This window comes from Platichthys flesus, chromosome 20 (assembly GCF_949316205.1).
Source record: "Platichthys flesus chromosome 20, fPlaFle2.1, whole genome shotgun sequence".
In the NCBI taxonomy this organism is placed as follows: Eukaryota; Metazoa; Chordata; class Actinopteri; order Pleuronectiformes; family Pleuronectidae; genus Platichthys; species Platichthys flesus.
In genome coordinates, this window is record NC_084964.1 from 8,850,123 (window position 1) to 8,873,880 (window position 23,758).

The following is a 23,758-nucleotide window of genomic DNA, read 5'->3' on the forward strand; positions in this document are numbered from 1 at the left end:
AGATGAACATCAGTAGGTAAGTTTTCACCAGGTTAGGTGCAGAGTGATACTTTATAGTGATACTTTACATTTTTGTAATACCAGCAATCCTGTTAGTTTGTTGTCTGGAGGCTGATGTAAATGAACCCACAGACCCACAGACTAACATCCAGTTTTATGGATGTCCGATCATCCTGCAAACCTGAAATCAGTTCATATACTTCTCTGCCCATCATAACTGTCTACAGTAAAATGTGTATATTAACTAAATGTAAATATGTCACGGTGGTTAAGGCGTTGGACTCGCAATCCAATGGGGTTTCCCCGCACAGGTTCGAACCCTGTTCGTGACGAACTTCTTTAGACCTTAATGCCTCTTTGGTGGCAAGTAGTCCCACCCTCACCACTGGGCAGAGGTATGGCTGGTGGTTCCTTCCTGCAGCAGTAAGACTGTACAACCAGCTCTCCTCCCAGTAGAACTACATGCACCCATCATGAACTCTTCACTGTGCAATATTGACGGTTCATGTGCAATCCATTCACAGAACATATTCTCACACTTCACAAATGTTTCCACACCGTACACTGTATATATTAGTTTAATTCAATTTATATTATTCTTCATGTTTTATATTATTACACAAAAGTATTATCATCTTTGCACTAAAGTTTGGCATGCTACTTATTACTTACTAATGCTTATATGGACTCTTGCTGCTGTAATACCGCAAATTTACCCATTGTAGGACTAATAAAGAGTAATCTTTTTTATACTTTATTCAAATTAAATTCTATTGCCTATTATTACGCATAGCAGGTTATGTTTCATCTATGTTTATTTTTTGTTGGAGCAGGTACAACCAGTAGCCGAGCTAATGAGTGCCAGTATAGTTGAACATTGAAAACTACAAGAGACAGTGCAGTAGCTCGTGCTGTTTTGTTTTGATGGTCTCTATGTCATCTGGAACAACACTGACACCAGGCAGCGCAGCGTCCACACACACACAGAAGGTGAAGGTAGTTACTGAGTGAAACTGAAGGCTTCATAAGTTGTGTCCCGTGAACAGTCACTTCTCCCACCAAGGTAAAACCATTCTGCTCCAGGTGAGGGTCGAACTCACAACCTCAGCATCGCTCTGCAGGTCACTGTCTTATAAGTACTGCGCGCTGACCGATTGCGCCACTGGAGCCTGGAAAGTCAAAAACACCAATCTTATTTTTGATCCACCGAGTTATACCTGTTTTCTATGAAGGACGTTATCTTGGTCAAGAAGAGATTGACATGTAAAGCCTTCAAGAGGCCTGTTGTGAGGATTCTACAGTAAACTGTTCAAAGCAAAAATATAACTGGTATTAACTAACACATTTGATTAGTTAATTGCAGGAGTTGCATCCAAATCCAATACAATTGAAGCAACTGGGGATCACTTATTCAGCCAGGGGCCTCTGTGTAAAAATATCCTCTTCCAAACCCACACATAACATATCAAACAGGAAGTAGGTTGTGCAGTTAGAGAAAAATTGTTGTTGTTAGACGCTAGTAGTTTAAACCAACATCTGACCAAGGTTGTTGTAAGCTAGTTCAAAGATTTGATTCTTGTGAACAGTCCCTTCTCCACAAACACGGACAGTGCTGCTCCAGGTGAGGATCAAACTCTCAACCTCAAAACCTCAAAACCTCTCAACCTCAAAAATAACAAAAACCTATTTTGGGTTGTAACGCCATGTATTCCTTACACTAAATAGCCATTAAATATGTGATTCACAGTCACTGTTAAGACCTCTTTGTGTCTGTGTCACTGTATAACTGGTAATCCCAATTGAGTTGAATACTTGAATACAATGAACCACTGCTATCAGTTCATTTACGTTCTCTACCCATCATAACTGTCTGAAGTAAAATGTGTATATTAATTAAAAAAATATGTCACGGTGGCCGAGAGGTTAAGGCGTTGGACTCGAAATCCAATGGGGTTTCCCCGCACAGGTTCGAATCCTGTTCGTGACGAACTTCTTTAGACCTTAATGACTCTTTGGTGGCAAGCAGTCCCACCTTCACTACTTATTACTTACTAATGCTTACATTGACTCTTGCTGCAAATTTGCCCTTTCAGTACGAATAAAGAGTAATTTTTTTTATATTTTATTCAAATTAAATTCTATTGCCTATTATTACGCATAGCACGTATGTTTTCATCTGTGTTTATCTCTTGTTAAGCCAAAGCTACGGGACAGTTACCATGGTTTGGGTCGGGAAAGATGACGTCAAATTTTGGTGCCGACTTCTTTCACTTGCAAGAAAGTTTTTTTTACATTTCAATTGATTTCTCAGAGACAACTATCAGACATGTTTAGGAGACCAATATTTATTGGTGCAGGTACAACCAGTAGCTTAACATTGTAGTATAGTTTAACATTGAAAACTACACCAGAAGCTGAAGTAGCTCATACTGTTTTGTTTTGATGGTCTCTATGTCATCTGGAATACACTGACACCAGGCAGGGCAGCTTCCTAGTTACACACATACAGTGAAGGTAGTTACTGAGTGAAACTGAAGGACTGAAGTCTTCATAAGTTCGGTCTTGGAACAAGTCACTTCTCCCAACAAGGTAAAACCATTCTGCTCCAGGTGAGGGTCGAACTCACACCCTCAGCATTGCTCTGCAGGTCACTGTCTTATAAGTACTGCGCGCTGACCGATTGCGCCACTGGAGCCTTGAAAGTCAGAACATGAATTCTATTTTTATTCGTCCAGTTACACCTGTCTGCTACGGTAGTGTATTCATTAGAATAAAACAAGTTGGTATGTGCTTAAAACATAATGACACGCTTACATATATGTTGCCTGCCCTCTGGACTCTTTGACTTTTTCGGAGAGCCCTCCAGATGTTTATCGTGTTTGCTTTCTACCTTTTTGGGATGACCTTTGACCTAGAGAGTTGTTTCTGACCAGCTAGTTGATGGGTTCAAAAGTCCCATAGGGGACGTCATTTACCTAAAGTCAAGGGCGGAACCAATGTCCCTATATAACTGTGTGTAAGAACCCCGCACGTCAGATTTCACTATTGGCTGTGTGTCTCCGGGTATCTAGATGCCCGTCCCGACCTGTCATTTCTTGTAATAAACTCCGTTACACTGAAACTACTGGGTCCTCGGAATCCTTCCATCATCATCAACAACTTCTACAACATCATCAACCTCTCGGCTGCATACAATATACGATACTATGAAAGATGTTATCTTGGTCAACAAGATGTTGACATGTCAATCCTTCATGAGGCCTGCTGTGAAGAGCTACACTAAACTGTTCAAAGCTGAAATATTAATGGTATTATTAACTAACATAGACATTACATTTTTTCTACATAAATATACTTTGTCTCCAAATCATTAATGGTATAGTTCATAGAAAAATATAAGTAGAAGCAGATACATTTATTGGTCCCACACACAACATGCAAATGGGGGGAAATTTGTTGTCTGCTTTTGTCCCATCTGGTGAACACAGGAGGACACACAGAGCAGTGGGCAGCCATGCACAGTGCTCGGAGAGCAGGTGTTGGGGGAGTAAGGTGCCTTGCTCAGGAGCACTTAGACAATGGGGTGGGGTAGGCACTTAGATAGTGGGAAACAGAGGCAGGTGTTGTCCGTCCAGGTATGTTTTTGTGTTGTCACTCCGTGGAGTCGAACCAAAGACCAACATTGGATTCTATGCCCATAATCCAACTTTCTGCCACTAGTCCACCGCCTCTCCCTATAACTAACTCTACTCGTCTCTATGCAGATGGAAGGTGGGTGAAGTGTTTGAGTCCACAAAAGACTTTTGGAGTTTCAGCAGTAAACAGCGTTGCAGCCAAATCCAATACGATTGAAGCAACTAGGGATCACTTCTTCAGCCAGGGGCCTCTGTGTACAACTATCCTCTTCCAAACCCACACAAGGTATCCAACAGGAAGTAGGTTGTGCAGTTAGTGAAAAGTTAAAGTTGTTGTAATTTGAAGATGAACATCAGTAGCTTAGTTTAATACACCAACTTTTCACCAGGGCAGGTGCAGAGTGATACTTTATAGTGACACTTTACATTTTTGTAATACCAGCAACCCAGTTAGTTTGTTGTCCAGAGGCTGATGTAAATTTACCCACAGACCCACAGACTACCATTCAGTTTTATGGATGTGTGATCATCCTGCACCACTGCAATCAGTTCATATACTTATCTGCCCATCATAACTGTCTGCAGAGAAATTTGTATATTAATATCATGTAAATATGTCACGGTGGCCGAGAGGTTAAGGCGTTGGACTCGAAATCCAATGGGGTTTCCCCGCACAGGTTCGAATTTGTGACAAACTTCCTTAGAACTAAATGACTCTTGAAACCTTCTTTGGATTACATTTCAACTGCTGACTTGAATCAGTCTCCAGCCTGACCCAGTTTGGACAATTAGTCCCACCCCCTGCCATCACAGCACTGGGCAGAGGTATCGCTGGTCGTTCTTTCCTCCCGGTATAACTACATGCACCTGTCATGGACTACACTCTTAACTGTAATATCAATGGTTCATGTGCAATCCATTCACAGAACATAGTCTCATACTGCACATATGTTGCTACACTGTATATATTCGTTTATTTACATTTTTCTATATGTATTACATTCCTTACACTTAGTAAGTATTATTATCTTTACACTAGTGTTGCTTAATTACTTACTTTAATGTGGCTTCCCAAGGGGACTGTTGGGGCTCAGCTACTGAGTGCCAGTAAAGTTTACCATTAAAATCTACACCAGTAGCTTGTACTGTTTTGTTTTGATTGTGACACTGTACCTCCGCTCTATAAGGCAGGAAGATGACTGAGGCCAAGTTTCCAGGGATGCCACTGAGCATGTAGATGATGGAGATTCTCAACCAGCTCTCTGTCCTCAGCACGGTCATCTGGAACAACACCGACAGCAGGCAGTTTAGGATCACACACACAAAATGTCATGGTAGTTACTGACTGAACCTGAAAGACTGAAGTCCTCACTAGTTGTGTCTCGTGACCAGTCACTGCTCCCTAAAACCAAAGTAAAACCATACTACTCCAGGTGAGGGTCGAACTCACAACCTCAGCATTGCTCTGCAGGTCACTGTCTTATAAGTACTGCGCGCTGACCGATTACTCTACTGGAGCGTTGAAAGTGAGCAACTTGAAGTTTACAATTTAGCATCCAGTTACATCTGTCTTCTATGAAAGATGTTATCTTGGTCAACAAGAAATGTAAAACCTTCAAGGGTCCTGTTGTGAAGATTCTACACTTAACTGTTCAAAGCAGACATATTACTGGTGTTAACTAACATAGACACATTTTTTTTTCTTCTCATGAATATACTTTATCTCAAAGCATTAAAGGGCTACTTCATAGAAAAATATAACTAACTTTACTCACCTCTGTGCCGATGGAGGGAGGGTGAAGTGTTTGAGTCCACAACAGACTTTTGGAGTTTCAGCAGTAAGCAGAGCTTCAACCAAATCCAATACAATTGAAGCAACTGGGGATCACTTCTTCAGCCAGGGGCCTCTGAATAAAACTATCCTCTTCCAAACCCACACAAGGTATCAAACAGGAAGTAGGTTGTGCAGTTAGTAAAAAGTTTTAGGTTATAGTTTGAAGATGAACATCAGTAGGTAAGTTTTCACCAGGTTAGGTGCAGAGTGATACTTTATAGTGATACTTTACATTTTTGTAATACCAGCAATCCTGTTAGTTTGTTGTCTGGAGGCTGATGTAAATGAACCCACAGACCCACAGACTAACATCCAGTTTTATGGATGTCCGATCATCCTGCAAACCTGAAATCAGTTCATATACTTCTCTGCCCATCATAACTGTCTACAGTAAAATGTGTATATTAACTAAATGTAAATATGTCACGGTGGTTAAGGCGTTGGACTCGCAATCCAATGGGGTTTCCCCGCACAGGTTCGAACCCTGTTCGTGACGAACTTCTTTAGACCTTAATGCCTCTTTGGTGGCAAGTAGTCCCACCCTCACCACTGGGCAGAGGTATGGCTGGTGGTTCCTTCCTGCAGCAGTAAGACTGTACAACCAGCTCTCCTCCCAGTAGAACTACATGCACCCATCATGAACTCTTCACTGTGCAATATTGACGGTTCATGTGCAATCCATTCACAGAACATATTCTCACACTTCACAAATGTTTCCACACCGTACACTGTATATATTAGTTTAATTCAATTTATATTATTCTTCATGTTTTATATTATTACACAAAAGTATTATCATCTTTGCACTAAAGTTTGGCATGCTACTTATTACTTACTAATGCTTATATGGACTCTTGCTGCTGTAATACCGCAAATTTACCCATTGTAGGACTAATAAAGAGTAATCTTTTTTATACTTTATTCAAATTAAATTCTATTGCCTATTATTACGCATAGCAGGTTATGTTTCATCTATGTTTATTTTTTGTTGGAGCAGGTACAACCAGTAGCCGAGCTAATGAGTGCCAGTATAGTTGAACATTGAAAACTACAAGAGACAGTGCAGTAGCTCGTGCTGTTTTGTTTTGATGGTCTCTATGTCATCTGGAACAACACTGACACCAGGCAGCGCAGCGTCCACACACACACAGAAGGTGAAGGTAGTTACTGAGTGAAACTGAAGGCTTCATAAGTTGTGTCCCGTGAACAGTCACTTCTCCCACCAAGGTAAAACCATTCTGCTCCAGGTGAGGGTCGAACTCACAACCTCAGCATCGCTCTGCAGGTCACTGTCTTATAAGTACTGCGCGCTGACCGATTGCGCCACTGGAGCCTGGAAAGTCAAAAACACCAATCTTATTTTTGATCCACCGAGTTATACCTGTTTTCTATGAAGGACGTTATCTTGGTCAAGAAGAGATTGACATGTAAAGCCTTCAAGAGGCCTGTTGTGAGGATTCTACAGTAAACTGTTCAAAGCAAAAATATAACTGGTATTAACTAACACATTTGATTAGTTAATTGCAGGAGTTGCATCCAAATCCAATACAATTGAAGCAACTGGGGATCACTTATTCAGCCAGGGGCCTCTGTGTAAAAATATCCTCTTCCAAACCCACACATAACATATCAAACAGGAAGTAGGTTGTGCAGTTAGAGAAAAATTGTTGTTGTTAGACGCTAGTAGTTTAAACCAACATCTGACCAAGGTTGTTGTAAGCTAGTTCAAAGATTTGATTCTTGTGAACAGTCCCTTCTCCACAAACACGGACAGTGCTGCTCCAGGTGAGGATCAAACTCTCAACCTCAAAACCTCAAAACCTCTCAACCTCAAAAATAACAAAAACCTATTTTGGGTTGTAACGCCATGTATTCCTTACACTAAATAGCCATTAAATATGTGATTCACAGTCACTGTTAAGACCTCTTTGTGTCTGTGTCACTGTATAACTGGTAATCCCAATTGAGTTGAATACTTGAATACAATGAACCACTGCTATCAGTTCATTTACGTTCTCTACCCATCATAACTGTCTGAAGTAAAATGTGTATATTAATTAAAAAAATATGTCACGGTGGCCGAGAGGTTAAGGCGTTGGACTCGAAATCCAATGGGGTTTCCCCGCACAGGTTCGAATCCTGTTCGTGACGAACTTCTTTAGACCTTAATGACTCTTTGGTGGCAAGCAGTCCCACCTTCACTACTTATTACTTACTAATGCTTACATTGACTCTTGCTGCAAATTTGCCCTTTCAGTACGAATAAAGAGTAATTTTTTTTATATTTTATTCAAATTAAATTCTATTGCCTATTATTACGCATAGCACGTATGTTTTCATCTGTGTTTATCTCTTGTTAAGCCAAAGCTACGGGACAGTTACCATGGTTTGGGTCGGGAAAGATGACGTCAAATTTTGGTGCCGACTTCTTTCACTTGCAAGAAAGTTTTTTTTACATTTCAATTGATTTCTCAGAGACAACTATCAGACATGTTTAGGAGACCAATATTTATTGGTGCAGGTACAACCAGTAGCTTAACATTGTAGTATAGTTTAACATTGAAAACTACACCAGAAGCTGAAGTAGCTCATACTGTTTTGTTTTGATGGTCTCTATGTCATCTGGAATACACTGACACCAGGCAGGGCAGCTTCCTAGTTACACACATACAGTGAAGGTAGTTACTGAGTGAAACTGAAGGACTGAAGTCTTCATAAGTTCGGTCTTGGAACAAGTCACTTCTCCCAACAAGGTAAAACCATTCTGCTCCAGGTGAGGGTCGAACTCACACCCTCAGCATTGCTCTGCAGGTCACTGTCTTATAAGTACTGCGCGCTGACCGATTGCGCCACTGGAGCCTTGAAAGTGCAAAACATGAATTATATTTTTATTCGTCCAGTTACACCTGTCTGCTACGGTCGTGTATTCGTTAGAATAAAACAAGTTGGTATGTGCTTAAAACATAATGACAGGCTTACATATATGTTGCCTGCCCTCTGGACTCTTTGACTTTTTCGGAGAGCCCTCCAGATGTTTATAGTGTTTGCTCTCTACCTTTTTGGGATGACCTTTGACCTAGGGAGTTGTTTCTGACCAGCTGGTTGATGGGTTCAAAAGTCCCATAGGGGACGTCATTTACCTGAAGTCAAGGGCGGAACCAATGTCCCTATATAACTGTGTGTAAGAACCCCGCACGTCAGATTTCACTATTGGCTGTGTGTCTCCGGGTATCTAGATGCCCGTCCCGACCTGTCATTTCTTGTAATAAACTCCGTTACACTGAAACTACTGGGTCCTCGGAATCCTTCCCTCATCACCAACAACTTCTACAACATCATCGACCTCTCGGCTGCATACAATATACGATACTATGATAGATGTTATCTTGGTCAACAAGATGTTGACATGTCAATCCTTCATGAGGCCTGCTGTGAAGAGCTACACTAAACTGTTCAAAGCGGAAATATTAATGGTATTAACTAACATAGATAATACATTTTTTCTACATAAATATACTTTGTCTCCAAATCATTAATGGTAAAGTTCATAGAAAAATATAAGTAGAAGCAGATACATTTATTGGTCCCACACACAACATGCAAATGGGGGGAAATTTGTTGTCTGCTTTTGTCCCATCTGGTGAACACAGGAGGACACACAGAGCAGTGGGCAGCCATGCACAGTGCCCGGAGAGCAGGTGTTGGGGGAGTAAGGTGCCTTGCTCAGGAGCACTTAGACAGTGGGGTAGGCACTTAGATAGTGGGAAACAGATGCAGGTGTTGTCCGTCCAGGTATGGTTTTGTGTTGTCACTGCGTGGAGTCGAACCAAAGACCAACATTGGATTCTATGCCCATAATCCAACTTTCTGCCACTAGTCCAACGCCTCTCCCTATAACTAACTCTACTCATCTCTATGCAGATGGAAGGTGGGTGAAGTGTTTGAGTCCACGAAAGACTTTTGGAGTTTCAGCAGTAAACAGCGTTGCAGCCAAATCCAATACGATTGAAGCAACTGGGGATCACTTCTTCAGCCAGGGGCCTCTGTGTACAACTATCCTCTTCCAAACCCACACAAGGTATCCAACAGGAAGTAGGTTGTGCAGTTAGTGAAAAGTAAAAGTTGTTGTAATTTGAAGATGAACATCAGTAGTTTAGTTTAATACACCAACTTTTCACCAGGGCAGGTGCAGAGTGATACTTTACATTTTTGTAATACCAGCAACCCAGTTAGTTTGTTGTCCAGAGGCTGATGTAAATTTACCCACAGACCCACAGACTACCATTCAGTTTTATGGATGTGCGGTCATCCTGCACCACTGCAATCAGTTCATATCCTTTCTCTGCCCATCATAACTGTCTGCAGAGAAATTTGTATATTAATATCATGTAAATATGTCACGGTGGCCGAGAGGTTAAGGCGTTGGACTCGAAATCCAATGGGGTTTCCCCGCACAGGTTCGAATCCTGTTCGTGACGAACTTCCTTGGAACTAAATGACTCTTGAAACCTTCTTTGGATTACTTTTCAACTGCTGACTTGACTCTGTCGCCAGCCTGACTCAGTTGGGACAATTAGTCCCACCCCCTGCCATCACAGCACTAGGCAGAGGTATCGCTGGTCGTTCTTAACTACATGCACCTGTCATGGACTACACTCTTAACTGTAATATTAATGGTTCATGTGCAATCCATTCACAGACCATAGTCTCACACTGCACATATGTTGCTACACTGTATATATTCGTTTATTTACATTTTTCTATATGTATTATATTCCTTACACTTAGTAAGTATTATTATCTTTACACTAGTGTTGCTTTATTACTTACTTTAATGTGGTTTCCCAAGGGGACTGTTGGGGCTCAGCTACTGAGTACCAGTAAAGTTTACCATTAAAATCTACACCAGTAGCTTGTACTGTTTTGTTTTGATGGTGACACTGTACCTCCGCTCTATAAGGCAGGAAGATGACTGAGGCCAAGTTTCCAGGGATGCCACTGAGCATGTAGATGATGGAGATTCTCAACCAGCTCTCTGTCCTCAGCACGGTCATCTGGAACAACACCGACAGCAGGCAGTTTAGGATCACACACACAAAATGTCATGGTAGTTACTGACTGAACCTGAAAGACTGAAGTCTTCACTAGTTGTGTCTCGTGACCAGTCACTGCTCCCTAAAACCAAAGTAAAAACATACTACTCCAGGTGAGGGTCGAACTCACAACCTCAGCATTGCTCTGCAGGTCACTGTCCTATAAGTAGTGCGTGCTGACCGATTACTCTACTGGAGCGTTGAAAATGAACAACTTGAAGTTTACAATTTAGCATCCAGTTACATCTGTCTGCTATGAAAGATGTTATCTTGGTCAACAAGAAATGTAAAACCTTCAAGGGTCCTGTTGTGAAGATTCTACACTTAACTGTTCAAAGCAGACATATTACTGGTGTTAACTAACATAGACAATTTTTTTTTTCTTCTCATGAATATACTTTATCACAAAGCATTAAAGGGCTACTTCATAGAAAAATATAACTAACTTTACTCACCTCTGTGCCGATGGAGGGTGGGTGAAGTGTTTGAGTCCACAAAAGACTTTTGGAGTTTCAGCAGTAAGCAGAGCTTCAACCAAATCCAATACAATTGAAGCAACTGGGGATCACTTCTTCAGCCAGGGGCCTCTGAATAAAACTATCCTTATAAGTACCCCGCGCTGACCGATTGCGCCACTGGAACACGGACCACTGCAGAAAATGAAACATATTCGTACCACACCAAACTAATGAAATAAATTGTTTCATTTTGGTTGGTATCTTAAACTATATAGCCATTAAAAAAGTGATCCACAGACACTGCTCAGACCACCAAGTTTTAGGTTATAGTTTGAAGATGAACATCAGTAGGTTAGTTTTCACCAGGTTAGGTGCAGAGTGATACTTTATAGTGATACTTTACATTTTTGTAATACCAGCAATCCAGTTAGTTTGTTGTCTGGAGGCTGATGTAAATGAACCCACAGACCCACAGACTAACATCCAGTTTTATGGATGTCCGATCATCCTGCAATCAGTTCATATACTTCTCTGCCCATCATAACTGTCTGCAGTTAAATGTGTATATTAATTAAATGTAAACATGTCACGGTGGCCGAGAGGTTAAGGCGTTGGACTCGAAATCCAATGGGGTTTCCCCGCACAGGTTCGAACCCTGTTCGTGACGAACTTCTTTAAACCTTAATGCCTCTTTGGTGGCAAGTAGTCCCACCCTCACCACTGGGCAGAGGTATCGCTGGTGGTTCCTTCCTGCAGCAGTAAGACTGTACAACCAGCTCTCCTCCCAGTAGAACTACATGCACCCATCATGAACTCTTCACTGTGCAATATTGATGGTTCATGTGCAATCCATTCACACAACATATTCTCACACTTCACAAATGTTTCCACACCGTACACTGTATATATTAGTTTATTTAAATTTATATTATTCTTCATGTTTTATATTATTACACAAAAGTATTATCATCTTTGCACTAAAGTTTGGCATGCTACTTATTACTCACTAATGCTTATATTGACACTTGCTGCTGGAATACTGCAAATCTACCCATTGTAAAAGTAATAAAGAGTAATCTTTTTCTATATTTTATTCAAATTTGATTTATTCAAATCAAATTCTATTGCCTATGATTACGCATAGCAGGTTATGTTTCATCTGAAGCTACGGGACAGTTACCACGGTTTGGGTCGGGAATGATGACGTTAAATTTTGGTGCCAATGCCTTTCACTTTCTTTAATATTGCAAGAATGTATTTTTTTTTCATTTCAATTGATTTCTCAGAGACAACTATCAGACATGTTTAGGAGACCAATATTTATTGGTGCTGGTACAACCAGTAGCCGAGCTAATGAGTGCCAGTATAGTTTAACATTGAAAACTACACCAGAAGCTCGTAATGTTTGGTTTTGATGGTGACACTGTACCTCAACATGGTCATCTGGAACAACACTGACACCAGGCAGCGCTGCATCCACACACACACAAGGTCAAGGTAGTTACTGAGTGAAAGTGAAGGTCGGAAGTATTCATAAATTGTGTCTCGGGAGAAGTCACTTCTCCCAACAAGGTAAAAGTATTCTGCTCCAGGTGAGGGTTGAACTCAAAACCTCAGCATCGCTCTGTAGGTCACTGTCTTATAAGTACTGCACGCTGACCGATTGCGCCACTGGAGACTTGAAAGACAGAACACAAACCTTTTTTTCACCACCCAGTTATACCTGTTTTTTATGAAGGACGTTATCTTGGTCTAGAAGAGATTGGCATGTAAAACCCTCAAGAGTACTGTTAGAATATTCTACAGTAAACTGTAGAATATTCAAAGCAGAAATATCACTGGTATTAACTAACATAGACATTTGATTACTTAATTGCAGGAGTTGCAGCCAAATCCAATACAATTGAAGCAACTGGGGATCACTTCTTCAGCCAGGGGCCTCTGTGTAAAACTATCCTCATGCAAACCCACACAAGGTATCACACAGGAAGTAGGTTGTGCAGTTAGAGAAAAGTTTGTGTTGATATAGATGGACACCAGTAGCCTAGTTTAATAAATTAACATCTGACCTAGGTTTTGTGAACAGTTACTTGTACACCGACCATCCAGTGATGCTCCAGGTGAAGATCGAACTCACAACCTCGGAATAGCTCTGCAGATTACTATCTTATAAGTAGCCCGCGCTGACCGATTGCTCCACTGGAACACGGACCACTGCAGAAAATAAAACATATTCGTACCACACCAAACTAATGAAATATCTTGTTTCATTTTGGTTGGTATCTTAAACTATATAGCCATTAAAAAAGTGATCCACAGACACTGCTCAGACCACCTTGTGTTTAATATACCATCACCTGCAGAGTGATGCTGAGGCTCAAGCATCATCTGGAGCAGCGATGACACATAGATAACACACAAACAGAAGGAATGAGCCAAAGTCGTTGTCCTGTTGTCTTTATTGCCAGGTAGCTAAAACGCAACCACTTTCAATTAAAAAAACAAACATCACAAATTCCACTATGCACTGGCCATTTAGACACAGGGTGAATATAAAAAAACAATCCATCCGTGACAGAAGTGCATTAAAGGCTGTGTCAACACATATTTTACGGGATTTTGTCAGATTGTGAAAAACTGTTTCGACAAAGCTAAATTAATAACGACCTGTGGTGCCAGAAACCTCTGACACAAACTGACACATGGCACAAAACAACATGTGTGTATGTGTGTGTGGTTGTGTGTCAATAAGGCACAGTCAGAGTCACATTTACTGGCGAGTCTTAACTCTAAGAAAATCCAATAAATGGATTAAACTGTTAGGACAGTAAAACGAAGTACAAAACAAATCTCCTCAGCTCCTCCTCTGCAGAAGACGTCAGGGTGGCAGGTTCCTTTTGGCCACTGAGAGGTGCTGTTGAGTCCCGTAAGAAGAGAGGTAAATGATTTGGCAAGGAACAGTCGCCTGTGTAACCCCCCATCCCCCACCCCCCTCCATGTGTGACTGGTCAGTGATTAGCCCAGCTAGAGATCAGTCACACATTAATCAACCGTTACTCCTTCTCAGTCCTGTTTTACTCCCATGTACATGAATATTTCTACTCAGGCTTTCATGCACAGGTTTTATCACCAGGAGAAATGTTCCTGCTCGGTCCCAAGTCGCGTGCACGAAACACCCGTGTGGTTCAGAGGAGGTGGGCGTTCAGGTCGTACTTCTCGCAGAGCTTGTTAGTGATGGGGATGCAGGTGAGGTACTCGCACCAGTCGCACTTGACGGGGTAGACGTAGAAGAGAACGGCCAAGGCGGCGAGCAGGGCGAAGAAGACCAGCAGGAAGATGCAGATCTGGACCCGTTTGCGGTACATGTCAGAAGGCCCAAAACTGGAGGGGGAAAAAACCCACAGAGCAACATTCATCACATAATGAAGGTTAAAGAGCAAGTTAGAGAAGTTCTTCCCTTTCCTTCACCTACCTGATGTACGGCAGGAAGGCGAAGGACAGGAAGAATCCTGATACAAAGCCGCAGATGTGCGCAAAGTTGTCAATCCATGGCAGCAAACCGAAGGAGAAGAAGAAGATCGAGATGGCCACCAGCTTGGCAAACGCCCGCCAGGGTCGCTCGAGGATCTGCCAGCTCTGAAACAGCTCCACGAACAGACAGGCCAGGATACCGAACTGGCTGCCGGCCGGACCCACCTGAGGTGAGCACGGGGGAGATGAAGATATAACACACATCCACTGAATGAAATCTGTGTTTCTCAGGTCATCAGATGAAGTAGTCCCTGAACCCAGACCTCTTACAACTCCAGATGCTAATTTTCTTGTCTTTTTTTGTCTCCTGAGCAACTTTTGTATGTTCAACAGGAAACTAAAATGTCTGATCAAACTAGATTTAACCTACCTCTACGAATCATAACTGTCTGCAGTAAACTATGTATATTAAATAGCCATATGTAGGTCACGGTGGCCGAGAGGTTAAGGCGTTGGACTCGAAATCCAATGGGGTTTCCCCGCACAGGTTCAAATCCTGTTCGTGACGCATATAGTGGTGAGATACTAATTAAAATCTGTATCTAGTGAATTTGAATGTGGTTTCATAAGGGGACTGTTCTTTCTGTGGGTGCTCTGCTGCTGAGCACCAGTATAGATTACCATTTAAAACTACACCACTAGCTCGTACAGTTTTGTTTTGATCGAGTGACACTGTACCTCCGCTCTGTAAGGCAGGAAGATGGCTGAGGCCAAGTTTCCAGTGATGCCACTGAGCATGTAGACGATGGAGATTCTCAGCCAGCCAGCCAGCTTCTCTATATCCCTCAGTACGGTCATCTGGAACAACACTGACACCAGGCAGTGCAGGATCCTACACACACACACACACACAGACACACACACACAAAATGACAAACAGCCAGCAAGTTACTTTTCATGTTTCACTTTTTGCTTTGTAAGATATTTTTGGGGATTTTTGACTTTATCGAGGGGACAGCTAGCATGAAGTGGACAGAGACATTGGCAGAAGACAGGTTCCCCAGAATTTTGCGAATTTAAACACATTATTTTTCATAAATGCTGGGGTTTATTCTGAGATGAACAATAAAGGGAGGGATTCAGTCACCCTGCATGAAGAAAGAGAGACAGCCAGAGTCGGGAAAACTGGTCTGGGATCTCTGGGTTGAGAAAAGGCAGCAAACCACACACATCATCCATACACGCCACCTGAAAGAGAGAGAAAGAGAGAGTCAGGAGAAACACAGTCAGAGGTGGATATCCACTGCCACCCTGTGAAGGAAGATGAAGGTGTTGAATTAAGTCCAAAGCCCTTTAATTCACAGCACTCTAACAGCAGTGGTGCGATCAGTCTGCAAATAAGTCAATGACCTGCAGTGCAAAACCAAGGTCGTGAATCCAAGCTTCAGCTGCATTGGTTAAAATGGATCTATACATCACAGATACCCTCTGAAAAACTGACCGGCATTAGCAAAATTACATATTTATAAATTCTGCTATAATCTGTTTGTCCCACCTGTGAGCAGAGAGTAGCCTCTCCATGGAAGTAGCCGTGCATAAAGTCACAATACTCTCTGGAAGTGATTTCACACCTACAACACAACACTTCATTAGCTTCATCAGTGACAGTTCATAGAGAAAGGAAAATTCAGAGATCATAAAGAGAGGTGAGAACACATGGTGCGATATTTAATCATGAGAGTAGCCAAAAGAGAGGGAGATGATTGTGGTGCACGTGCAGAACAGATCAATGATAAAGGCTCAGAGCCACAGTGACATCGCTCCGTACCGTCCTTTGGTTCCGATGCAGCAGGGCCGGCCTGTGATGGTGCAGTCTATGTGGGGGAGGTTGGTGTGATTCCCAGAGTTGTACCTTGTGCAGATCTGGACAGATTGTAAACAAAGGAAAAGTTTAGAATCAGAGTTCTTTCAATTACACCTATATTTCAATATTATTCAAAATTAGATTCAGGGACAGGACATGGATTGACTGGATTACTGGACATTAGCCTGTCATCCCTTATCCCTTATCACCACACCACACACGTTCTCTTCTTTATGAATGTAACTGCACTCACTGGCCACTTGGTGATGTCATCAGGCCACTCATGAGGGGAAACTGAGGCTGGCTCCAGACAAATTCTATCAAATAAAATTCAACAGATACAAGAAAGAGTGAATATGTTCGTTATTTAAAAGATCGACTTGGTCCAAACACTAATTAGTTTGGATAATATCAATATATGATCATACAAAGTATTTATTTAATCACCTGGGGTCCTGGTGGCAGACTGCACCATGCTGTCGAAGCTCACCCTTCAGATAGGGAACACTCGGGTGCTGAGGCCACTTCACCCACACTGCCAGGGTGCTCTGCAGTAGCACACGGACAGAGGTATGTTAAAAAAGATTATAAACAGTAAGCTGCACACTTTCTGCTCCTTCTGGTAAATGCTGCAACAAGAACTGATTCAAAGGGATCCATGAGGCATTTTAACCTGCTACTGTACTGTTAAATGTTAAATGCATCTTTTATGACGGTCTATAATACAAGTTTGCAGAAATTGAAGCTCGCAAGCACAATTTCCTCCCAGACAGATTTAACATAACTTGAGCTCAGTCAGGTATCAGTCAATTCTTTTGACTATAAAAATGTGGTTTTTACCGAGCACTCCTCCTGTAACGTCTGCAGGCAGCCGGAGCGGTCGTTCCTCACGCAGCAGCCAGACTCTCTCTCTTTCGCTCTCGTTTTCTGCATCAGTATCTGGATCTCCTCGTCCCGACGCATGCACGGGGAAAACTTGGCTCCCAGGTGGATCAGCGCCTCCTGCAGGCAGCAGGTGGAGACATTACAGCACTCAGGAGAGTTCACACCTCCGCCGATGAGGTTGGCAAATGAATAAATAGCAAATACTCACTGAGCTCGGTCCCACCCAGAAGTTTTCTTGTTGGACAAACTTCACACTTTCATAAACTCCTTTGTTCCTCAACACCTGAAAAAAGTTGTTTGTGTTACACAGGCAACACACAGTTCTAGAGGAAATTCATCACAAATTCACAGAAATTATTCTAAAGCTATTCTGTTAGCTGCACTTACAGAATCAACAGTTTCGTGTTGTGAGAAGCCCACAGGGGCGATGCCGTAGATAGTCACAGCCAGAATGGTGATGAGCAAGTGGACGAATGTGATCCAGTAGGTGAAGAAAGGCCTGGAGAGGACGGAAAGAGTTTCTAGTTTCTGGACTAAACTAAATATAATCCTCTGAGTAAAAGTAGAAGCAGCTACTTCACCTGTGATCATCCATGTCTTCAATCTGCCTCTTGATAAAGCTGTCAATGCGCTTGCGGTACGTCCGGTTTGTGAGACGTCCAACCATGCCGAGCCCGTACGGCCTCTTCTCTCGGGCAAACAGCTTCTTAACCGGAACCACGATCCGTTGTCCGCGCTGCTGTCGGCTGTTGACACTTACCACCTCCTGCTTGAGACGCATTTTGGGCTGGACCAGAGAGACGTCTTTCGCTTTGCGCCATCCTCGCTCCAAAGGCCTGGATCCAGGCAGAGGGACGCAGAGGAAACATTATTTCAGTGCTGGAAATATCTGGCATTCAAGAGGCTCGTGTGTGCATATGAAGAATTCTGTAAGGAAAGTTTAACTCACAGCATGAGGTGACTCATCTCCAGTTCATTCTTATCCAGGGCACTTCCTGTGAGCTCGCTCTCATCCAGATATTTGAGGTCAGCCTCTGACGGTGATTCGAAAACCTCATCTGCATAAGTGGACAGCTCATCATGCAGACCGTCCTGCAAAGATCAGAACTGAGTGAGAGGGTCTTCGAAGCTGGCAGAGCATGAGCCAATAGAAATGGTCTTTAACTGTATGTGCACACTGGTCCTGGAAACACAATTTCCTTCCACTGTATGTCTTACAGATATTGTTGGAATTACATAAATTAACTGTGAACTTGAACTTGATAAATCCACAGCACATATAGCAACACATGCTCAGACCACAAGCGAGTGCATGGAATCAAAACATCAAGTGGTTGGATGAGAATGTTTCTCTTTCATTTACATGAAGAAACAACTTTGATGTGAGTTCAGTTCATTTTCATCACAGATCGAATGACAGAAGATGAGGATGAGATTTGAAGGCAAGACGAACGCACAGGCAAATATTCCTCTACACAGGTTTGGTGAGTGTACAGAGTGTACAGACATCAGAGAACATTGCACATCACTCTATTCTACCCACTTGTGGTCAAATTACAAAAAAGAAAGCTTTAAAAACTTGCAGTTGCTTATAATGATGATTTTTTACTGTAAAAAAAACACATAAAAGACGAAAGCCTCTTCTACAAGAAAGATACAGAAAAACATGACTCCCGGCTGTAGGACATGAAGACTAGCCACTGATAGTGTGTGGACGTGTGTTGTCTGCTCACTCTGGTGAAGAAGGAAGTGTCCAGATCATCAGAAAGGTCCACGGTGTCGTCTTCATAGAAACTAGGAGGGATGAAACTCCGGCGTCGATGTCGCCCGGCGGTGTCGTCTCCTAACGTCCGGCCCTGATGGACAGAAAAGAAGAAGTTCAGCTAAAGGTCTCTATGACTCTCCTGGTCACTTCTAATCAGCTGCCTGTTGGAGGTTTCAGTGATCAATTAGCCAATTATGTTGTTTCTGTACAAACTCAAAGCTGTTCTTGCTCCTCTCGTTGTCAGCTGTCATTTCAGTGATTAGATGTGACCCTCCTCCTCCGTGATCACCTCCACTCTACATATCCAGAACCCTGTAGTCCAGACATCATCTCATTTAGATCGGCAGCATCTCTACATCCCATCACAACCACCAGCAGGGTCTCAAACCCCTTATAACCAAGATGGGAGTCTAAGCACCTTAAGGCATCACTCTTGTTGTGCAGTTTCAATTGAAGTCTCTCCATATTGAAATACACACAAACATCATCATCTACTGACATCACACTGGCGCATAGTGATATTCTCTGTACTGGACTGAAAAGATGTAAAAAGGTGACACGTGTAGTATTTTCACACATGAGTTTATCGCTGCGACAGCAATTTACACAGGGATTTTACTGCTGTTAGCACATGAGACCAAAGTCGATAGGATTTCAGCCAGTGCTCTCAGCGGTGGTGTTGAAGAGGATTGTGTTCCCTGATCCCGACAGTTCATCTGGAGGAATCCCCGGCGGTGTCGGGCTCTTAGTTAATGACTAAGCAGCAGCCACCGCCCGTGTGTCCCTGGATTAGTTCTACACATCTGGAATATTCTGACCGCAATCCAGCAGATATCTGAGCATTCTATGTGTATCCCCATGGACCATCTGCTGGTGAGCCCCCCCCCCTCTCTGCGCTCAACACACCCTTATGAGTGTAGATCTGCAGCCAGGGAGCCACAGAGCGTCATCCGCACATCACTGTGAAGAGTTTAATCCACGGAACCACTGTGGATCTCTGGTTTTACATAACATGCCGACACACACGCTTAAATATACACACGCATAAATACACAGATTAACTCAAAGATAAATCCCGTCCATTCATGTGCAGGAGACCAGGACACGGCGAAAATATAATAGAGGGAGAGTTTTTCCAAGAATCGCTTCACAAAAAGATAAAATGATGGAGATTAAATTTGTGAGTGTGTGTTTGTGCATGGGAACTCAGTGTATTGTGCTGTGTAACTGTGTAAACTCCAGTTGTAATTTAGTATTGTCCTTTTAGAGATCTGTCACAAAGTACTGAAAAATAATAATTTTGGCACAGAGGAGGAGGCGAATCCAGGATTTTCTATGTGAGATAAGTTTTTTTTAATCAAGAAATATTTCAGAGATCTTTATTTAAAAAGTAGTATATATTGTTATTATATATGAACAGGGGGAAGTTGGTGTCGATCCAGATCGTGATCCTGACTCAAGTTACTGTACGGAAACACATATTCCTTTCAGCTGTATCAAAAACGGATATATGTTAAAAGTGAACAGTTTCATTCCTGTGTACAGGTATTATGCATTTCAATGAGCAATATGGTGATGAAGTGGCATACGGTATACAGTATGTGCTCTCTGAGTGCCCTTCTAGTTAATGTGTAAATGTATTCATATATCCTGAGCCCAGTCTCCTTTGATAGACTGGATGTACTGCTGAGAGCCAATAATGGAAGTAATACCTGTTCCTATGCATTAACAGGTATTTTGGATTTCAGGTAAACTGGGGGTTGACAGCAGGTTGGAAGAGTCTGAAGCACAGATTTGGCAAAGCATAGAACATTGAGCGATATAGGTTTTTTTTTCTAAATACATTTTTTAGTGAGAAAAAAAAACACCTTCATAAGTGCTGCAGCAACTTTGAGACTCATGACAGCAACAGAGTCCCGTTTGCGTCTTCGCGGCAGCCGGTTGAGGGCGGAGCGGGAGCTCGAGAAGGAGCAGAGGGAGGCGGTGCCAGGTGTGAGGGGAGTTTGTGGGACACTGACGCCGTCCACCTCTTCCACCATGCGGAAGGCACGCCCCCGGGCCAGGGGGTCTACGATCTGCACACACACACACACAGGCAAGCCACATATACCACAGTAAACGTATAGCGTACTAACAGTGGACAGTAGGAATGATGCACATAACGCACACAACTAAACTAGGGTTAGATTGATGTATCTGGTGAAGCAGCTTTTTCAGTCAGTAGTTTTGTTAAGTATCAATGTTATTTGGCCTTTCAATACTTGATTCAATTATTGACAGTAGCATGTCACATAAAAACTGGCAATATTTGGGTTAAGTATTCACCGGCATGTGTTAGAATATTATCTTAAAAATAAGTAATAGTAAAAACCTGAGCTTTCAGAAACGCATGTCAACACAACACACTTAGGGTTGGGTTTCGAGACTTAACAAACCATTTAGCTGCCAAAACAATTCTATTAAGGAAATGGCTTTAAATTAATTTTAAGACTTTTTGAGGCCTAAAATTAGGTTATCAAATTTGAGACTTTTTAAGTCCCCTTGCAAACCTTGTAATATTAGGATAACATTCAAAGACATGTTCACAAAAACTAGAACTTCACATACTAGTCACCAAAGATCCATCAATCGAACCCTAGGCAAGACGACAGAGCAAAGAGGTAAAGCGAGCGCCGTAAATCTGGAGAGTGAAAGAAGCGGAGAGAAAGAAGTGATTTGTCCTGTGTATTCCCCCGAGGCGCTGGCCTACCCTCTGCATGCCATAGTGGTGGTGACTGGGGTGGAGGGGAGGGAGGTAGAGGGGAGGAGGGGTCTCAGTGCTGGCCAGGGAGAGGTTGTCCTGGCTGTGGAGCTCCATTTCCCTCATCACCTGAGCCTTCAGGCCTCCGTAGAGATGGCCGCAGTGCTGCAGGCTCTTCCTCCTCCATCGCTGGGTGCTGTCGCTGTCTTTGCTCACGCCAAACCAGTCGGCCGTACCCCTGCGGAGAGGAAGGACTCCTGTTAGTAATTATGTGAAATCTGAAGGGGTCGGATTAATGAGAAAGTAGAGGTGGCAAAATGCAATCAACAAGTAGAGTTATCAATTAAAACTGTTATTTCATATTTGTGCAGAAGACTTGTTTGATTCAATCGAGTCAAATGCTGAATAGTCTTTGCTCCTTAATTGAAGGAGCATGAGGGAAAGGTAACACACACACACACACACACACACACACACAGAGCTTTTTAATACAAATAAACGGTTAATCACTATAGCCGGGATTCCTATATCCTTGTTTCCACTGTGATTGAATAATTTTTTCATAGAATTATGCTAAAGCTGTTGGAAAGAGTGAATATGGCACGTGGGGTGAATGGAAACCAATAACCCTTGCCGCAGGACAAAGAAAAAAAAACTATTTCAAAAGCACAAATCAGCTTAAACTTTGCAGATGCAGAGATTATAATGAGGAGTCGGGACGCGATATGGGTCAGGATTAGACCGGTCGATTAGAGAACGGTCTCTCACGTAACATGTCTACATCTCAGACAAGGAAATCCCTGTGAGTTCAGCTCCCTTCTCGTATTTTTTTCTCTCTCTCTGGAATACCGTCATGTTTCTCAACACAACATGACGGTACTGCTCGTTCAGCAGTAAAGAAGCAGATGTTGCAGTAGTTGTCCTGTCATAGTTGTTTCTGTGTGTGTGTGTTTCTCATTGAAATTCTCATTCATTGTTTGCCTCTTGGTCCCTTTCTTTCCCCTTGGACCAGGCAGCATGGAGGTGGAGGAGGAGGCCACGAGCAGGGAAACTGTTTGGAGAACAGGACACTCTAATAAACACTCGGTGCTCATCGTGAAGACAGAGGCCAGCTGGAGAAGCCTTTTAAGGGCAGGGAGGGGGCGGCGTGGCCATGACTGTCCGTCCTTCCAGAGAAACATGTCCCAGAAATAAGACAGGTTTGGGAAAAAGGGCATGTGCACCCACAGGCATGCACGTCATATTAACCCACACAAAACCCCAAATGAAATATTCACAACAACTTTATAACCACACGAATCCTCTGAAGATTAAAGCGACATTAGCCCCCATGAATTAGCTGTATCCTCCAGGTAGGGCTGTAGAAATCTACCATAATTAGAGGTTTGAGACTCATCAGGGAGAAAAGTCAAGGGGCAACTCTTGTGAACAAATGGTGCCACTGAACACACAGAACAAGAGCGGCACTCAATAGAGCACATGCCTCTGCCACAGACCCCTGAAGAAACTACAGTTAAAATTTACTGGCTCCAGATTTAATCACAGACTCATTCATAAATATCGGTCCCCTAGACATGTCTGATTATGTTTTTATAGAGATAAATTGGTTTTCTTTCTGGGAAAGCAAGGAACATGTTACTAAATGCTCTATCTCCCCATGTGAGTGACAGAAATCCCTGGATGTCCAGCTGATCGGGATCAAAACACTGGCCAAAACATGACCTCCTTGTGGGATGTCAATACAAGCTTGGATAATAGAGTGTAGATGCTGAATGGATGAATCCATTTTTCCCTCACTACTTAAAGTTCAGATCTTTCAAATCAACTATAATCTGTTGCCTGTCCATTATTGAAGAAACCGTCATTTATCTTTACAAAAATGTGGGGACATTTTCCAACTTTGTCAATATTCATACACTTCTACACTACTTACTTTACAATTTTAAGGATCATTTTGCTGCTAATACTATCTACTTTTACTTGAGTAAACTTTGTAACTTTAACCCTGAAAGA

The 23,758-nt window shown here is 42.4% G+C and overlaps 1 protein-coding gene and 9 non-coding genes across 14 annotated transcripts in view; 5 read left to right on the forward strand and 5 right to left on the reverse strand.

Annotated features, from left to right (window-relative positions):
- Nucleotides 1-1,075: 1,075 nt before the first annotated feature.
- On the reverse strand, nucleotides 1,076-1,169 carry trnai-uau (transfer RNA isoleucine (anticodon UAU)). Its single transcript has 2 exons — nucleotides 1,132-1,169; nucleotides 1,076-1,111 (listed from the first exon to the last, which is right to left on the reverse strand). It is a non-coding gene; the product is annotated as a tRNA-Ile (tRNA).
- A 736-nt stretch (nucleotides 1,170-1,905) lies between these two features.
- Nucleotides 1,906-1,987, forward strand: trnas-cga (transfer RNA serine (anticodon CGA)). Its single transcript has one exon. It is a non-coding gene; the product is annotated as a tRNA-Ser (tRNA).
- Nucleotides 1,988-2,601: 614 nt separating this feature from the next.
- Nucleotides 2,602-2,695, reverse strand: trnai-uau (transfer RNA isoleucine (anticodon UAU)). The gene is made up of 2 exons: nucleotides 2,658-2,695; nucleotides 2,602-2,637 (listed from the first exon to the last, which is right to left on the reverse strand). It is a non-coding gene; the product is annotated as a tRNA-Ile (tRNA).
- Nucleotides 2,696-6,708: 4,013 nt separating this feature from the next.
- Nucleotides 6,709-6,802, reverse strand: trnai-uau (transfer RNA isoleucine (anticodon UAU)). Its single transcript has 2 exons — nucleotides 6,765-6,802; nucleotides 6,709-6,744 (listed from the first exon to the last, which is right to left on the reverse strand). It is a non-coding gene; the product is annotated as a tRNA-Ile (tRNA).
- Nucleotides 6,803-7,538: 736 nt separating this feature from the next.
- trnas-cga (transfer RNA serine (anticodon CGA)) lies at nucleotides 7,539-7,620 on the forward strand. The gene has a single exon. It is a non-coding gene; the product is annotated as a tRNA-Ser (tRNA).
- A 614-nt stretch (nucleotides 7,621-8,234) lies between these two features.
- On the reverse strand, nucleotides 8,235-8,328 carry trnai-uau (transfer RNA isoleucine (anticodon UAU)). The gene is made up of 2 exons: nucleotides 8,291-8,328; nucleotides 8,235-8,270 (listed from the first exon to the last, which is right to left on the reverse strand). It is a non-coding gene; the product is annotated as a tRNA-Ile (tRNA).
- A 1,537-nt stretch (nucleotides 8,329-9,865) lies between these two features.
- trnas-cga (transfer RNA serine (anticodon CGA)) lies at nucleotides 9,866-9,947 on the forward strand. Its single transcript has one exon. It is a non-coding gene; the product is annotated as a tRNA-Ser (tRNA).
- A 1,658-nt stretch (nucleotides 9,948-11,605) lies between these two features.
- trnas-cga (transfer RNA serine (anticodon CGA)) lies at nucleotides 11,606-11,687 on the forward strand. Its single transcript has one exon. It is a non-coding gene; the product is annotated as a tRNA-Ser (tRNA).
- A 1,774-nt stretch (nucleotides 11,688-13,461) lies between these two features.
- Nucleotides 13,462-23,758, reverse strand: part of rhbdf1b (rhomboid 5 homolog 1b (Drosophila)) — a 29,752-nt gene continuing 19,455 nt past the window's right edge. For 3 of the 5 annotated variants that reach the window (XM_062378654.1, XM_062378655.1, XM_062378657.1), the window contains 16 exons: nucleotides 21,755-21,983; nucleotides 20,874-21,080; nucleotides 18,974-19,096; nucleotides 18,190-18,332; nucleotides 17,822-18,076; nucleotides 17,628-17,739; nucleotides 17,449-17,523; nucleotides 17,196-17,357; nucleotides 16,803-16,903; nucleotides 16,609-16,672; nucleotides 16,320-16,414; nucleotides 16,047-16,122; nucleotides 15,639-15,739; nucleotides 15,230-15,383; nucleotides 14,493-14,716; nucleotides 13,462-14,401 (listed from right to left, as the gene is read on the reverse strand). In XM_062378654.1, the coding sequence (XP_062234638.1) occupies nucleotides 14,206-14,401; nucleotides 14,493-14,716; nucleotides 15,230-15,383; nucleotides 15,639-15,739; nucleotides 16,047-16,122; nucleotides 16,320-16,414; nucleotides 16,609-16,672; nucleotides 16,803-16,903; nucleotides 17,196-17,357; nucleotides 17,449-17,523; nucleotides 17,628-17,739; nucleotides 17,822-18,076; nucleotides 18,190-18,332; nucleotides 18,974-19,096; nucleotides 20,874-21,080; nucleotides 21,755-21,983 (2,317 nt within the window). In that variant the 3' untranslated portion in view covers nucleotides 13,462-14,205. Of the gene's footprint in view, nucleotides 14,402-14,492; nucleotides 14,717-15,229; nucleotides 15,384-15,638; nucleotides 15,740-16,046; nucleotides 16,123-16,319; nucleotides 16,415-16,608; nucleotides 16,673-16,802; nucleotides 16,904-17,195; nucleotides 17,358-17,448; nucleotides 17,524-17,627; nucleotides 17,740-17,821; nucleotides 18,077-18,189; nucleotides 18,333-18,973; nucleotides 19,097-20,873; nucleotides 21,081-21,754; nucleotides 21,984-23,758 lie in introns of those variants that run through there. The other 2 variants (XM_062378656.1, XR_009911919.1) reach the window with 2 other exon arrangements.
- On the forward strand, nucleotides 14,978-15,059 carry trnas-cga (transfer RNA serine (anticodon CGA)). Its single transcript has one exon. It is a non-coding gene; the product is annotated as a tRNA-Ser (tRNA).